We start from the raw sequence: 15,829 nt of genomic DNA, 5'->3' as shown, positions 1-15,829 counted from the left end.
TAACTCCCAACATAAAGAAAATGTCAAACCTATGGATTAAGCACTTCAGAATGAAATGTGCATAGCTTATCTGCAAAATTTTCCTGTGCTCCTGATGAGAAAATTGAAGCAGGACGAGGAGCAGGGGAAGAAAAACAGCCCACTTCTCCCTCTCCACCCTTACAGGGTTTATTAGTTTTCTTTTGCCACCATAACAAATTAACACAAATTTAGCAGCTTCGAACAACACAAATTTATTATGACAGCTCTGTAGGTAGGAAGTCTGGCATGAGTTTCAGTGGACTAAAATCAAGGCATCAGCACGGCTGTGTTCTTTTCTGGAGACTCCAGGGGAGAATCTGCTTTCATGCACACGCGGGTGGCTGGCAGATTCGGTGCACACAGCTGTAGACAGGAAGTCCGTGTTTGCTGGCTGGCTGTCAGATGAGGGCCATTCCCAGATTCTAGATGCTGGCCATCCAAAGATCTTCCTCCTCCATCTTCAAAGCTAGCAACGGAAGGCTGAGTCCTTCTCCTGCCTTCTCTTCTGCCACATCTCTCTGACTTTTTCTCTGCATTTTTTATCTCATTGCACGATCCCTGGTATTAATCACATCTGCAAAGCCCCCTTTTTGCTACATAATGGAACATATTCACGGGCTCTGGGAATTAGGATGTGGACACCTTTGAGGGACCATTATTCTGCCTACCAATCAGAACAAGGAAACTGGGTTTGTTCCACGCTTGCATTAACACTGTAGGTAGCTTGTACATCTTTCCATAATGCCTCCACTCCAACAGCACAGGAAATCTCCCTCTCTTTTTCTCACGTCCTTTCTGCTTGTGTTGGCTGAATTATCAGGCTTTCCTTCCTAGGCTAGGTGAGGTCGAAGCAGACGGGGAAGATGAAGAATTTAGAGTCAATTTCCTGACACTAACATTAATCCAGTAATTGAAACAAATGCCTTCTATTCTTGAACTATCCAGTTTAGGGATGATTTACAAGGGGCGGATGAGAAAGAATAAGGTGGGAAGAAAATGTCAAGACATTAAAAGAAAAATAGCAGCATAGTACCCCCCTTCCTTAAGACGTCAACCCAAGAAGTTTCCATACTTGGGATGGCAGTAAACAAGGAGACTACAGCTCATCAGAGTCATTAATTGGGTGTCACTACGTACTGTACAGCGTTAACTGATTCCACAAGCCTTGCTTAAATCTTTAATCTATGTGGTCCATAGCAAACTCTGGGACACAGTGAAGGACAGGGATGCCTGGCATGCTGCAGCCCATGGGCTGCAGCGTCGGACACGACTTACGACTGAACAGCAACAACATGGCACGTGGGCTTCCCGGGTGGTGCAGTGGTCAGGAGTCTGCCTGCCGGTGCAGGAGACACAAGAGATGTGGGTTCAATCCCTGAGTCAGGAGGATCCCGTTGAGGAGGAAATGGCAACCCGCTCCAGAATTCTTGCCTGGACAGTTTCATAGACAGAGGAGCCTGGTGAGCTACAGTCCACAGGGTCACAAAGAGCGGACATGACTGAGCAATGGAGCAGGCACCCATGCACGCATGTGGTACCCAAGTAAAGGTGTTACCCTGTGACACAGAACCCTGGGCTTAGAGACGTGTCATTTACCCAAAAGCACAAAAGTCAAAGCAAGAAAGAAAGTCAAGTCGCTTAGTTGTGTCTGACTCTTTGCAACCCCGCAGACTGTAGCCCGCCAGACTCCTCCGTCCACGGGATTTTCCAGGCAAGAATACTGGAGTGGGTTCCCATTTCTTCCTCCAGGGGAGCTTCCTGACTCAGGGTTGAACCTGGGTTTCCCTCTACCGCAGGTAGACTCTTCAACGTCCGCCCACCAGGGAAGCCAAAGGTCAAAGAGCTGGACAGGAACCTGGGTCGGCTGGCTCCTCCAGCCAAAGGAAATACCCTCTCACTGACTTTCCCGAGCAAGAAGGCAAGATTGAAAGTTCCCATAATCCCCAAACTGTACCCTTCAGAGTCTTCAAATAACACTCTTTGAGGAAGCCTGCTCCTTTTCCAACCTTTCTCTCCCCAGATGTTCCAGAGACTTCCTCATGAAGGTCTTAGATTTATTTACCTTTTCATGGTCATTACACCTTTACTTCTGTATGGTCTCTGCCCCTGTTGTCCCAGTGGTGATGTTATCGTTCAGGCTAGTCCTTGTGGGATGACCACTGGACTACAGGCATTAAATTATCCGTTTCTTTTCTTCTTCCTTCCTTTCCTCCTTCTCTTTCCTCTTTCTGTTTCTTTTCCTTTCCTCACTTCTCTCTTCCCTCTTTCCCTTTCATTCCTCCTTCCTTCGCCCCCTCCGCTCTCTCTTTCTTCCTGCAATAAGCTTCAAAGAAACAAAGGAAGGTGCTGGGCTGAAGTCTCTGGTGCTTCTCTACTAGAACTCAGAGGTGCAAGGAAACCACACAGTCCAAATTGCTGCAGTCTTCATCCCTCCCATGTTATGGCCATCAGCAAGGAACCAATGAACCACCTCTACTTTCTTTCAGTGCTAAAAATCAATTTTAAAATTTCAGCATAAAATCCCAACACCTTACCACAGATAAAAGCCCCGTATGATTCGTCCCTGCCTGTCTCTTCCGCTGCATCTGATGTCAGCCTGCACTTCTCCCACGGCTCTAGCCACGCTGACCAGGGCCTGCTTCTGAGTGCCAGAAACGTGACTCGTCTGAATTGAAATGTACTAGAAATAAATACACTGGATTTCGAAGACTTCATAGGAATAAAAGAATGCAATGTATATCATTAATAATTGTACAGTAACTACATGTTTAAATGATAATACTTAGCACAGGTTGCAACTCTGAGTTTAACTTGTTCCTTTTTTTAACTTAAAAAAGGTTTTATTGAGATATAATTGACATCATACAATGCACTCATTTAAAGTATGTGATTCAATGGTTTTTAGACATATTCACAGATATATGCAACCATCACCATTTAGAACATTTTCATCTCAAAAAAACCCCCCATATCTTTAAGCTGTCACCTCCCTAGCCATTCATTCCCAGCCCCTCAGTTCTATGCTGCTGCTGCTAAGTCGCATCAGTCGTGTCCGACTCTGTGCGACCCCATAGACGGCAGCCCACCAGGCTCCTCTGTCCCTGGGATTCTCCAGGCAAGAATACTGGAGTGGGTTGCCATTTCCTTCTCCAATGCATGCATGCACGCATGCCAAGTCGCATCAGTTGTGTCCGACTCTGTGCGACCCCATAGACGGCAGCCCACCAGGCTCCTCTGTCCCTGGGATTCTCCAGGCAAGAATACTGGAGTGGGTTGCCATTTCCTTCTCCAATGCATGCATGCACGCATGCCAAGTCGCATCAGTTGTGTCCGACTCTGTGCGACCCCATAGACGGCAGCCCACCAGGCTCCTCTGTCCCTGGGATTCTCTAGGCAAGAATCCTTCTCCTAACTTGTTCCTTTTAACGCGCATTTCTAAGATTTAAGACATTCGTGGTTCGCACTCGATTCCTACCGGACTGCGAGGCTCTATGACATTTTCGCCTCCTTTGTTTCCGTCTTGGCACTAAATTAACACTGATGAACTTACGGGGTGCACGTTACCTGTTTCGTGTCTTTCTCACAGAAACAGAATGTAAGACAGGAATTCTGTCTCATTCACACCTGGTTCTCAGGCATTTAGAATAGAGCGTGAAGCACAGTATATATGCAATAAATATTTCTGGAATGAATGACCTTACTCTTCCTCAGCTGGAGACGGTGAGCTCTGCCTCTCCTCAGAACACGAGGTCTCCGGTCCTCTGGACTACACCCGCAGCTCAGCGCTGACCGCGTGCTCCTGACACTGGGAGGAGGGGTGGTTGAGTGTCCACACTGGGAAAGAACTGCCCTCCCGCAGGAAGAGCTGCTCGCTGGGCTCCGCCGGCGGGCGCCCGGGGAGAGCAGCCGCGCCCCTCGCAACTCTGCCCGTGCCGCCCCGCCCCTCTGCCAATCACTGGGCAATTCGCCCTCCGGCCGCACGGCGGCGTCTGGCGAGGGCGCGGATGTCGATGGTGCGGTCCGTCCTCCCCGCACCCCTCTAGCAGTGGGTCCTTCCAGTCGTAGAAAAGCATTGTGGGAAGGCGGCGCAGCCTTTCTGGCCTCGGCTCGCGGTGGGGATGTTCCTTTGCTGGAGGTTCGGCTGGCTCGGGTCGTCCCGCAGCCAGCCCTCTGAAGGCCCGGGCGCCGGGCAGGACCCTGCGGCCTCCCTGAGTCTTGGGAGGCTGTTGCCGCAAGCGGGCCGGGCAGGATGCTCCCGGCACCTGAACGCGTGGAGGGCAGCGGCCTGCTTTGGCCTCCGCCACGTTGTCGCGGAGACCTCAGGAGGCTCCAAGCGGCCCCGAGTCTGCTTTTCCATGCCAGGAGATGGGGCGATGGGGGTGGGGGCTTCTCAGTTCATCGACTGTGTGTCAGGGAATATCCAATGAGGGGATTTTGTGCGTGTGAAAGGGAAAGGCTTCACCGTGTAACAGCACGTATGCCGACCATGCGGTGTGAAATCGGGTCAACGCGAGAGTGTCACTTCACGTGTGGATCTTGATAACTATGTCATGGTGCAGAATTTGGCGGAAATGAGCATCACCATCCTTGCAGGTGAGTTTTCTTGTTCTTACAGAAAGGATCAGTTGCCTCGAGATTTTAATATTTTAGCCATCTAGTAGAGTAATTAAGCGTTCCTTACCCAGTTGGATTCTGAGTCGTAGAAGAAAATGTACAACTGGGCTTAGTTGCCCTCTGGACAGTGAATCTCGGCCCGTTGTCTTAGGGTTAGCACCTCGGCGCCACGCAGCATTCCTTATGCGGTTTTCTTACCGCCTTTGTGTTGCCCATTCACTTTTGGAAACTAGTGGATGTGGTGTCAAAAAAGGCGTACACAAAACACTTTCGCAGCTTTTTTTCCTGCCCTTGTATTTGATGTCTTTGGTGTAGGAGCTGCCTAAGTAACATACACTCATATTATTTACATAGGTAGTTTTGATTCTGCAAAGTTAAGTGTACCTTTCTCTTAACCGGTTTTAATTTTTGTTCAGGTGAAAGATGGACGCTGAAGCATAGACTGCTGCCAACTGAATACTTAAGTATCTGGAAGCGTGAAGATGACCTAAGGTAGGGTGATAGTTTTGAATTATTGATAGTTGTCATAACAGCAGTTAACAGTAATGTGAATTTTATCTTTCTAGATGGGGGTCCTTCTCTGGTGGGTATTAGTATAATTGTTACTAGTTCATTAATATTAGTACTGCTGTAAACAGATTGTTAACTGCAAATGGGATACCCTCATCCCATTTATCATGAAATCTTCACATGATTTTATGCGTAGTAGCTAAAATTTGAAAAACCACTTGGCCAGCTCTCAAGCATGTTTTCTGTTGATGTATGAAGTCCAGAAGTGCATGACTTAATCCAGGAAAGAAGCATGTACTGAGTTTGTAAGTCTTGAAGTAAATGTTCACTTGTTAAATTGAGTGCCTTATTTTTTCTTTTAGGCTGTCCTTGGTGAGGAATTTGACAACTTGATCTTCAGGAGCTGCTTAGAGTATTTAAAATTTCCAGGATTGTTTAAAAAAAAAAAAGTGCTTTTGGACAGCCCATAAATGTACATGTAAAGCAGTGGGACTGTAAATAATGTGTTTCTTGGAGGTTTGTGTCTTATGATTTAACTGCTAGAACATAGCATTCTTTCACTGAAAGATCAAAAGGGGGCAGATCACTTAAGGCTCTGTTTAAAGGGAGGGAAAGCCATGATGGAAATGTACATTTGTAAGGAAAGCAGTGCCGTGGGCCAACTGGAGGCTACTACTGTATGCCATATTCTGTCTGTGCCAGAGCTGACCACCTGGGAGAAGGGTGGTGGTAAAGTTAGGAGAGAGAGTTAAAACTATAACAGCCAGGAGTTAGTGATGAAGGATACGTCCGCAATGGTGATGGTGGTGATTGCTAGGTGTGCAGTCTTGTACATTCACAAGATGAGCTAGGGGAGCAGCTTTTTGAGCTAGTCTATTTGAATTGCCTTAGAAATCTAAGTGACTCCTTGATACTACACTGGTCTGTAGTCTGAAAGAAAGTGAAAGTCGCTCACTTGTGTCCAACTCTTTGTGACCCCATGGCCTGTACAGTTCATGAAATTCTCCAGGCCAGAATATTGGAGTGAGTAGCCTTTCCCTTCAGCAGATCTTCCCAACCCAGGAGTCAAACTTGGGTCTCCCGCATTGTAGGCAGACTGAGCCACGAGGGAAGTCTGTAGTCTATGAGAATAAAACTTGGCCACGGGAATAAGTGTGGTCCATGAGGGTCTAGATTTGAGAGACTCAATTACTGATGTAGAATAGGGGGAGCTGGAAAGGACAGAATGGCAGGAGCAGTGAGAAATGCATTAAAGTAAAAAATACTGCAGGATAGCTTAAAAGTTAACCTTGTGATTTGGTGACATGAAAGTCATGTCTGAGGTCTGCTTTAGTGGAACAGTGGGGAAGAATCCATATTTGAGATGGTTTGAGATAGCACGTTAGGAGATCAGTTGAGCACACTGGTAACTGGAGACGGGTCTGGTTGTGAGATTTGGCTGTCTTTACTAGCTGACAGGAAGAGGTTGAATACATGAGGCCGCAGGGATGAGAAGGCTGAGGGAGCTGGGCTCCAGGGCATGTCAGGTAGAGGGACAGGAGAAAAGGAAGGACATGGGTTGATGGCAGCCATGACGAGGTCTGTCTTTTGTATCAGGGGAAGATGAAAGATCCTGTAGGAATATGGCTTCCCTGTAGACTGCAGTCATCTGCCAAGAGGAAAGGTCTGAAATAGTGTTCTGGAAGAGTTAGCCAGGCAGACCTTTCAGGTTTAAGGTCATGAATTTATAAGCTGAGGTCAACTGAAATCCGCACATAACTTCTGACAGCACCAGACAAGGACACTAGAAATTAAAAGCAGCACTTTTTTTTAACATTTGCAAATAGCCAATGAAACTTAATGCCACAAAATACAGTATTACAAAGAACATTAATATGAATAAAAATATCTGCAGTGTGAAAGTGATCTCTAAGTCACGCATTTGTGCACAGGCAGAGATCTACCTAGAGCAGGGAAGAATCTTTTCATTCCCCTTAGTGCACTGCTGCATAGCTACCTGGCCACAGTCCAGGCTTCCAGAACTTTGATCTGAAGCCTCTGGTCTTGATGGTGGCAGACAAGATGCTTGGGAGTTTCCAGGAAGGTAAACATGGCATCAAATGAACAAGGTTTTATAAGACTACCATCTTTCCAGTTACCAAATAAAAAGGCCCTTAGGCACAAATATACTGTAATTAAACCTTTAAAAGACACAATAGACTCCATTATTTTCTTCTGAAGAAACATTTCTGCAGGTCCAAGATATTTCAATAATTATAATTCACAGTTTCAAAGTAAAGGTGGCACACATACCCTCCCCACCCCCATCCCAAGCCCATTGGGATTAAGTCTCTATCTTGAGGCGTGAAGCTTGGATAGTTTTTATTGTTTTTGCTGTGTATTTTCCAGCCATATTGCTTGTAGATGTCTGAGATTTTTCTTCCATCAGGCTATCTTTAGACCCGTTTCTTCTCTGGAAAACAATATTTGAAAAAAAAGTAAGATTCAGAGAAGAAACTACAGCCAAGTAAATTTAATTAACACATTAGAAATAACTAAGTCATCAAGTTATATTTAGGAAAAGTGTGTGATACCAGGCTGTACAAATATTCCCTTTATTTAACTAATTAGGATAAATGTGTTTAAATCTTAAAAAGTTATATGTGCGTAACAAATTTTGTTTAAGAAAGTTAGTAATAAATCTCAATCCATTTCCCCCAGTTAAGTGTCTTTTCTACTGAGAGGCTAACCCAGCCTCTCAGGCCTCTCTTCAGAGGAGGGGCAGAGAGATGAAGAGAAAGGGGAGTTTGGGATAATTTTTAAGCTTCTCTGATTGTATTTTCAGTAGTCACTGAAGAAACCCCTCAACACAATGCCCTGGGTGTCCTCATCCCTGAGGGCTGGAGCTCCCTGGCGGCTGGGGCGGGGGGCGCCTCGCGGAGAAGCGGGAGTGAGGACGCGGGGCCTGAGCGCCACACGCAGGGCTGCGGCTCGAGGCTCGCGGGCGCCTCCCGCAGCCGCGGGGAGGCCACCGCGCCCCCTGCCCAACAAGCCTGCCCGCTCGTGCCTTCTGGGCTGCCACGTCGCCTCAGTCGTGTCCGACTCTGTGCGACCCCAGAGACGGCAGCCCACCAGGCTCCCCCGTCCCTGGGATTCTCCAGGCAAGAACACGAGTGGGTTGCCATTTCCTTCTCCAGTGGGTGAAAGGGAAAAGTGAAAGGGAAGTCGCTTCAGTCGTGTCCGACCCTTCGCGACCCCATGGACTGCAGCCCACCAGGCTCCTCCGTCCATGGGATTTTCCAGGCAAGAGTGCTGGAGCGGGGTGCCACTGCCTTATAGATGGCCTAAGCTGTCAGTAGATCTGCGCTAAACAAGCATATTTACTTCCCCAAAAGTATCTCCGCACACATAATGAGCTACACTCCAGAATTCTATTATTCTGGGATTCCTCTGGACTGAAGCCACCCTCTAAAAAAGTTGTCTTTTATCTGTTGCGGGACTGGCTTAATTTTACTCATATTCAAAGAAGCACTGATGGAATGATTTTGCTGAGCACAGGGAGTACAAATCAAGCTAATTTTGGAGTCAAACACCTGTTTGGGATAGCAGATTTTTAGATAACCAGAGGGGTAGGAGGAGGACACCAGAGCATGAGTCAGGGCAAGGGAATATAGCGTTAAGACAGCAGAAGAATCGCTACCGTTCAAGTTTGTTAGGCGCTGAACCTCTCTCTTGTGCCTGCAAACCTTAAGGGAAACGAATCAAAGTTCCAAATCCATCCCACTTTAACCAGCCTTCATAGAAAGTGAGATGAGATGTAGGCAGGCCAGGCCACTGGCGGAACTCTGGCATCATCGTGGAACTTAGGAAATGCAACTGTCCCAGTTCCCCATGTCACTCGCATCCTTTTTCCACATGGCAACCAGATCAGCAGTTTCCTTTTGGCACAGAGAATGATACAGAATGAAATCCAAACAGACTCTCTCCCCACGGCACCTAAGGCTCTGCGTCATCTGCCCTCCTTCCCCTTCACTGGGCTCAGACCTCCAGCACCCAGGCCCTTCCCAGCCTCAGCACTCTTTACCATGCTCTTCCTTCTGCTTCCATCAGCCTTCCACGAGTGCTCACATGGTTGGCTCCTTCTCACCTGCGAGTTTCAACTTTCCAGGTTGCTTTCTGAGATGGCCATATCTATCTAAAGTGAAGTCACCTGTCTATTTTCTAACTCAGATCTTTGTTTCTTCATAATGCTCACCTAGTTTTTGGTTTTGTTTCACCTGTTTACTGTTATGTGTCAAGGCCAAGAGTCGCCATCTTCTATCAAGGGCAAGGTCATAGACTCCGCCTGTCTCTGGTGCATACTGTTTTTCCCTCCCTGCAAACAACCCTTTAAAAACAAAAGCAATTAGCTCCTGGACTGTACAGAAGCAGCTGCTACTGCTAAGTCGCTTCAGTTGCAGCCCATCAGGGTCCCCTGTCCCTAGGATTCTCCAGGCAAGAACACTGGAGTGGATTGCCATTTCCTTCTCCAATGCATGAAAGTGAAAGTGAAGTTCTAAGTCGTGCCCGACTCTTAGCGACCCCATGGACTGCAGCCTACCAGGCTCCTCCGTCCATGGGATTTTCCAGGCAAGAGTACTGGGTGCCATTGCCAGCTGCAAACTAAATTTATGCTATGGGCTGTAGTTTGCTGACTGCTCCAGTGAGTGCCTTGTCATTCCTTAGATGTGCTCCCTAGATACTTATTGAATTCAGTATCAAAGGTGTCCCAGAGACAACCTTAGATTCAGTGCCATTGATCAGAAGATGCATATGAGTTGTTCCTGTGCGCAGCAAAGTGATAGCTATTCTTTCAACATTTCCTGTAAGTTTCTTGAGATTCCTAAGTGGTGATTGGGGGCTTCCCTTATAGCTCAGTTGGTGAAGAATCCGCCTGTAATGCAGGAGACCCCGGTTCAATTCCTGGGTCAGGAAGATCCCCTGGAGAAGGGACAGGTTATCCATTTCAGTATTCTAGGGCTTCCCTGGTGGCTCAGCTGGCGAAGAATCCGCCTGCAATGTGGGAGACCTGGGTTTGACCCCTGGGTTGGGAAGATCCCCTGGAGAAGGGAAAGGCTACCCACTCCAGTATTCTGGCCTAGAGAATTCCATGGACTGTCTAGACCATGGGGTTGCAAAGAGTCAGACACGACTGAGTGACTTAGAGAGTCTAGTTGACAAAGCAGAAATACAATGAAATTCTCATTTGTATTGAAGCCAACTTAAATTTAAGACAAAAAAAAAAAAAAAACTCTGAAAAATAACAGTGCTTATTAATCCTCCTAGCAACCTCAAGAAGTAGTTATTATCCACATTCCAAAGAAATTTAGTTTAGAAGTTTAACAGCGTTCAAAGCCACTCAAGTGGTGTGTGGAGAAAAAAGAGACACCAGTGCAGGTCCTGTCTGAAGGTGAAGTCTAAACTACTAGTCATGAATGTCATTTTTTTAAATTGCTATTGACTTAAATTGTTTGGACAACCTATTAGCTCTCCCAGATTAATCAAAAATTATGCAGATTTTAGTGGAAGCTGTGGTTAACCACGCAGATCTCTATTCCAGACTGAGGCAGTCATTCCCCAGCATATTGAAGAGACAGCTGCCATACAGCTCAAAACTGAGCCCCACCCTGGGCTGAGGAGGCCACCTCATCCATGGTCAGGACCCCCTCCCAGGGCGCCCTTTATCCAGTCACTTGCTACATGGTGAGTGTTTAAGGTTCAGCCCCCTCATCTCCAGGTGGGAGGAATCAGAAGGGCCATCTTGGCTCCAGAACTCCCCATGGGACCATCTGATGCCTCTACTGAGGCTTGTACCACTCAGTTCAACTCTTGCCTATCTTTTATACCCCAACAAGTATTGATCCTAACAGCACTTTCCAGTTAACTTCCCGAATGCAAACCTCCATCACAGAATCTCTTCCTAGGGAACCTAACCTAAATTGGCACAGGCTTTTACTGTCCTTGCTCAGTTCAGTTCAGTTCAATTCAATCACTCAGTCATCTCTGACTCTTTGCGACCCCATGGACTGCAGCACGCCAGGCTATCCTGTCCATCACCAACTCCTGGAGTTTACCCAAACTCATGTTCATCGAGTTGGTGATGCCACCCAACCATCTCATCCTCTGTTGTCCCCTTCTCCCACCTTCAGTCTTTCCCACTCCAACACCACAGTTCAAAAGCATCAATTCTTCGGCACTCAACTTTCTTTATAGTCCAACTCTCACATCCATACGTGACTACTGGAAAAACCATACCTTTGACTAGACAGACCTTTACTGGCAAAGTGATGTCTCTGCTTTTCAACATGCTGTCTAGGTTGGTCATAGCTTTTCTTCCAAGGAGCAAGTGTCTTTTAATTTCATGACTGCAGTCACCATCTGCAGTGATTTTGGAGCCCAAAAAAATAAAGTCTCTCACTGTTTCCATTGTTTCCCCATCTATTTGCCATGAAGTGATGGGACCAGATGCCATGATCTTAGTTTTCTGAATGTGGAGTTTTAAGCTAACTTTTTCACTCTCACTTTCATCAAGAGGCTCTTTAGTCTTCTATGCTTTCTGCCATAAGGGTGGTGTCATCTACATACCTGAGGTTATTGATATTTCTCCTGGCAATCTTGTTTCCAGCTTGTGCATCCTCCAGCCCAGCATTTCACATGATGTACTCTGCATATAAGTTAAATAAGCAGGATGACAATATACAGCCTTGGAACCAGTCTTGTTCCATGTCCAGTTCTAACTGTTGCTTCTTGACAACAGATTTTTAGGAGGCAGGTCAGGTGGTCTGGTCAAAGACTTTGGCATATAAAATAAAGCAGAAGTAGATATTTTTCTGGAACTCTCTTGCTTTTTCAATGATCCAGCAAAAGTTGGCAATTTGATCTCTGGTTCCTCTGCCTTTTCTAAATTCAGCTTGAACATCTGGAAGTTCACGGTTCACATACTGTTGAAGTCTGGTCTGGATAATTTTGAGCATTACTTTACCTGTGTGTGAGATGAGTGCAACTGTGCAATAGTTTGAACATTCCTGGGCATTGCCTTTCTTTGGAGGTGGAATGAAAACTGACCTTTTCCAGTCCTGTGACCACTGCTGAGTTTTCCAAATTTGCTGGCATATTTGAATGCAACAGTTTAACAGCTTTGTCAGCATCAACAGAAAACTGGTCCTTGCTCAAGTCATCAACAAAAATGAATCAAGTTAAGCACAGTGAATGACAGATACGCTGAAGTCAGGGTTCTTAGGTTGTCCATGAACTTCCTGAATCGTATGCTTATGTGCTTGAAATACACGCTTACACACATTTTTATGGGAAAAAGATAGTAGTTATAATTGCCTTTCAAAGGGATCCATGATCCAAACAATCCACTGCGAACAACAAGCTGATACTGATCCATTATAAATAAACATCACAGATACAAATCTATCCAGTAAGCTTATATAGCCTCCATTTTTTTCTATCTTGTTAAATATACAGTGAGAGATGATGTCAAACACTTTGTTTGCTACAGCGTTCCTCTGGTATAGCTATCTAATTCAGCCAAGTGTTAAATTGATTTTGTTAAGGAAGCTAGATGCTTTGCAATGTCCTTAAATTCCTCTTTGACCACATTTTTAATACATCTCCAGAACAAGTGTAACTCTTTGACTGAGAAGACAGAAATAAAATGGGAATAAAACAGGACTTCAGTAATTCTGCCTGCTATCAGTTAACAACAGAACACGGGTCCCCTTATCCTTATTTCTCTGACTAAAAAAAAAAAAAAAAATCTTACAATCTTTGTTTCCATTGGCTTTGCCCCAATTCTCACTTTAGAGTTTACACTACCTCTAGCGGTCACTTCGAACTTTCCAGGTTGTGCCTTGTCTTGACCACACACCCTTCCTTCCTTCTCCTTCCATGTTTTATACATGCTATTTTTTTTAAACATGGAACCTCATCATCAATACAATACCCACTTAAAACCTGATTATTTCCTACCTGATGAACCGTGGAACCACCAGAACCCTGAGCATCTGAAGAACGGGTCACAGGAAGTGGAGGTACAAGGTCGGTTTTTGAACTGCAGAAAGTGAGTTTTAGAATTAATGACTGAGACAGTGCCTAGAAGGACAATTTGAGCTGGAAAAAGGCTATAGCAAAATAAACAGGTTTTACATATCTTGCGTTCCTTATAGTTACTACTACAGTGCTTTACACAGTGAGGCATTTAATAAATGTTTTTGAATTAAGTTCAATGGGTTAAGTAACTTACCTCAAATCACAGCAAATAAATAGAAAAACCAAGAATAAATTTTAAGTACTGTGATGTGTGTATAAATGGCTTTTTGATTTGTTCCTAAAGAAATACTTATTGGCCATGTATTCTTTTTCATTAAAAAAAAAAAAAAAAACAGCTGTGGAGCTATGGACAGCAATGTTCTATATTTTATAAGCAAACAAAAAATTGAAAAAACAAAAACCTAACCTATCTCTCTCTCTGATGGGCTAGTCTATCCCCAATTTATTAATGTTTATTTTAGTTTTAAGCCTTAATTCTGAGTTTAATGGTTAACATTGCTACCCTGCAATATCAAGTACATGAATTTCCATGGGGCTCGCTGGTGGCTCGGTGGTAAAGAATCTGCTTGCAGTGCAGGAGACCCAGATTCAATCCCTGGGTTGGGAAGATCCCCTGGAGGAGGAAATGACAACACACTCCATTATTCTTGCCTGGACAATTCCATGGACAGAGGAGCCTGACGGGCTACAGACCATGATATCATAAAGAGTCAGACATGGCTGAGTGACTAACACACAGACAGCACTTTCATAAATGGATGCGTAATTATTTTGTTAACACATTCATTTAAATATAGCACTTGTTGCGTTAAGCTGAAATACGGACACTTTTCTCAAAAGAAACACTAAAGAACACAAAGAAACAAACTACTGTAACACGTAATACTTGCTACAGTAAAAGAAAAGATAAGATGCCATCGATTCAAAAAGAAACTGTTATGCCAGTTTCTCTCTAATATGGATGCATTTATCATTCAAAATAGAACAGCTCATGCATTTTTCTGCCTTCTAAAAGCTTCAGTGCATAGCTTGGAAGGGCAATGCATGCGTGCTAAGTCACTTCACTCATGTCCGACTTTATGCGACCCTATGGACTGTAGCCCGCCAGGCTCTGCTGTCCATGGGGTTCTCCAGGCAAGAATACTGGAGTGGGTTCCCATGCCCTCCTCCAGGGAATCTTCCCGACCCAGGGATCAAACCTGTGTTTCTTATATCCCCTGCATTGGCAGGCAGGTTGTGTTTGTCTGTTTGTTTGACCACTAGAGCCAGCTGGGAAGCCCTTGGAAGGCCATAATTCAGTGTAATTATAGTCTACGTCTGTGCTATCCAATATGGTTGCCACCAGCCACACATTGCTGCTTAAGTTTAAATTAATTAAAATTACAAATATTAGGTTTCTAGTTTCTAGGTCACATGAGCCACATTCCAAATACTCCATGTCCACAGACACAGAACATTCCTATCACTGCAGACAGTTCTGTGCTCTGCTCCCTGGAGCTGTGATGGTGACAGCGTACTCACGCCTGCCCACTTACTTCACTTCTGAGAGCACGGACCGCTCTCCATCTGAGCACTGGGACCTGCGATGCTGGCGGTAGCTTCTCGGTGAATGAGAATGCCGGATGCGGACTGGGTCACCTTGAGTCCTGAACAAGCAGACAAACACGCCAGAAGTCAGAATGGGACCGAGCTGGGGTTTTCTTTAATATTGTAACTGTGAAGGAATATAACTGAGAGTTTTAAAAACTTGATCTCTCTGAGCTTGGAAAGCCTAAATGGCTTTCATTTCACAAGTTAACAAAAGAAAACTACCTCCATCATAACATGCAGATAAAACTTTATCATACAGTTGACCCTTGACTAATGCTTGCTTAGGGATACCAACCCTGAGTGAAGCTGAAAATCCCCATACCCCTTTCCAGTCTATAGCACAGAGAGTGACCTCAGTATAGAATGACAATAATTAATTATAATACACCCTTTTCTACTCCTTCCTCTACAGTTATTTTTACTTTTAGTTAAAATGTTAAGACAAAGCACTGAAAGGAACACCTCTGGAGAGTAAGAATGGATTACTCATTTACAAATATTAATAAAACTTTTTAAGAAAGGTTTTCAAAGACATACTCTATTTTAGTGTATGGAATCTCTTTTAATTGTTCTTCCGACAGTCCAGATGGATCCACAAGCTCCTTTCTAGAAGGGAATGAGCAAGAGAATGAAAGTTTTGACATAAATACGAACACCATTGACAGCTGGCAGGTGAGTTTTCACCTTTCTAATCTTGTCTCAGCTTTCTTTAAGAAAAAGAAAGCCCTTCTTTTCTAAAGAAATCTGAGCGCCAAAGAATTGATGCTTTTCAACTGTGGTGCTGGAGAACACTGGAGAGCCCCTTGGACTGCAAGGAGATAGTCCATCCTAAAGGAGATCAGTCCTGAGTGTTCACTGGAAGGACGGATGCTGAAGCTGAAACTCCAATACTTTGGTCACCTGATGCAAAGAACTGACTCACTGGAAAAGACCCTGATGCTGGGAAACACTGGAGGCAGGAGGAGAAGGGGACGACAGAGGATGAGATGTTTGGATGGCATCACCGACTCGATGGACA

At 45.1% G+C, this 15,829-nt stretch overlaps 1 protein-coding gene, 1 long non-coding RNA gene and 1 other non-coding gene across 10 annotated transcripts in view; 2 read left to right on the top strand and 1 right to left on the bottom strand.

The window, feature by feature from the left end:
- The first annotated feature begins 4,113 nt into the window (after positions 1-4,113).
- LOC114115685 (uncharacterized) lies at positions 4,114-5,660 on the top strand. Its single transcript, XR_003589989.2, has 3 exons — positions 4,114-4,614; positions 5,052-5,127; positions 5,508-5,660. It is a non-coding gene; the product is annotated as an uncharacterized LOC114115685 (long non-coding RNA).
- Positions 4,834-4,970, top strand: LOC114115937 (small nucleolar RNA SNORA13). The gene has a single exon (XR_003590042.1). It is a non-coding gene; the product is annotated as a small nucleolar RNA SNORA13 (small nucleolar RNA).
- A 1,275-nt stretch (positions 5,661-6,935) lies between the features above and the next one.
- EPB41L4A (erythrocyte membrane protein band 4.1 like 4A) overlaps positions 6,936-15,829 on the bottom strand; it is a 287,090-nt gene continuing 278,196 nt past the window's right edge. For 7 of the 8 annotated variants that reach the window (XM_027971446.3, XM_060418721.1, XM_060418720.1 and 4 more), the window contains 4 exons: positions 15,349-15,417; positions 14,757-14,867; positions 13,141-13,222; positions 6,936-7,597 (listed from right to left, as the gene is read on the bottom strand). In XM_027971446.3, the coding sequence (XP_027827247.2) occupies positions 7,469-7,597; positions 13,141-13,222; positions 14,757-14,867; positions 15,349-15,417 (391 nt within the window). In that variant the 3' untranslated portion in view covers positions 6,936-7,468. Of the gene's footprint in view, positions 7,598-11,748; positions 11,828-13,140; positions 13,223-14,756; positions 14,868-15,348; positions 15,418-15,829 lie in introns of all 8 variants that reach the window. The other variant, XM_060418719.1, reaches the window with a different exon arrangement.

The sequence above is a fragment of the Ovis aries genome, chromosome 7 (assembly GCF_016772045.2).
Source record: "Ovis aries strain OAR_USU_Benz2616 breed Rambouillet chromosome 7, ARS-UI_Ramb_v3.0, whole genome shotgun sequence".
Lineage (NCBI taxonomy): Eukaryota > Metazoa > Chordata > Mammalia > Artiodactyla > Bovidae > Ovis > Ovis aries.
Note: the sequence above shows the minus strand (reverse complement) of the source record. Positions and strands in the feature narration are given on the sequence as shown.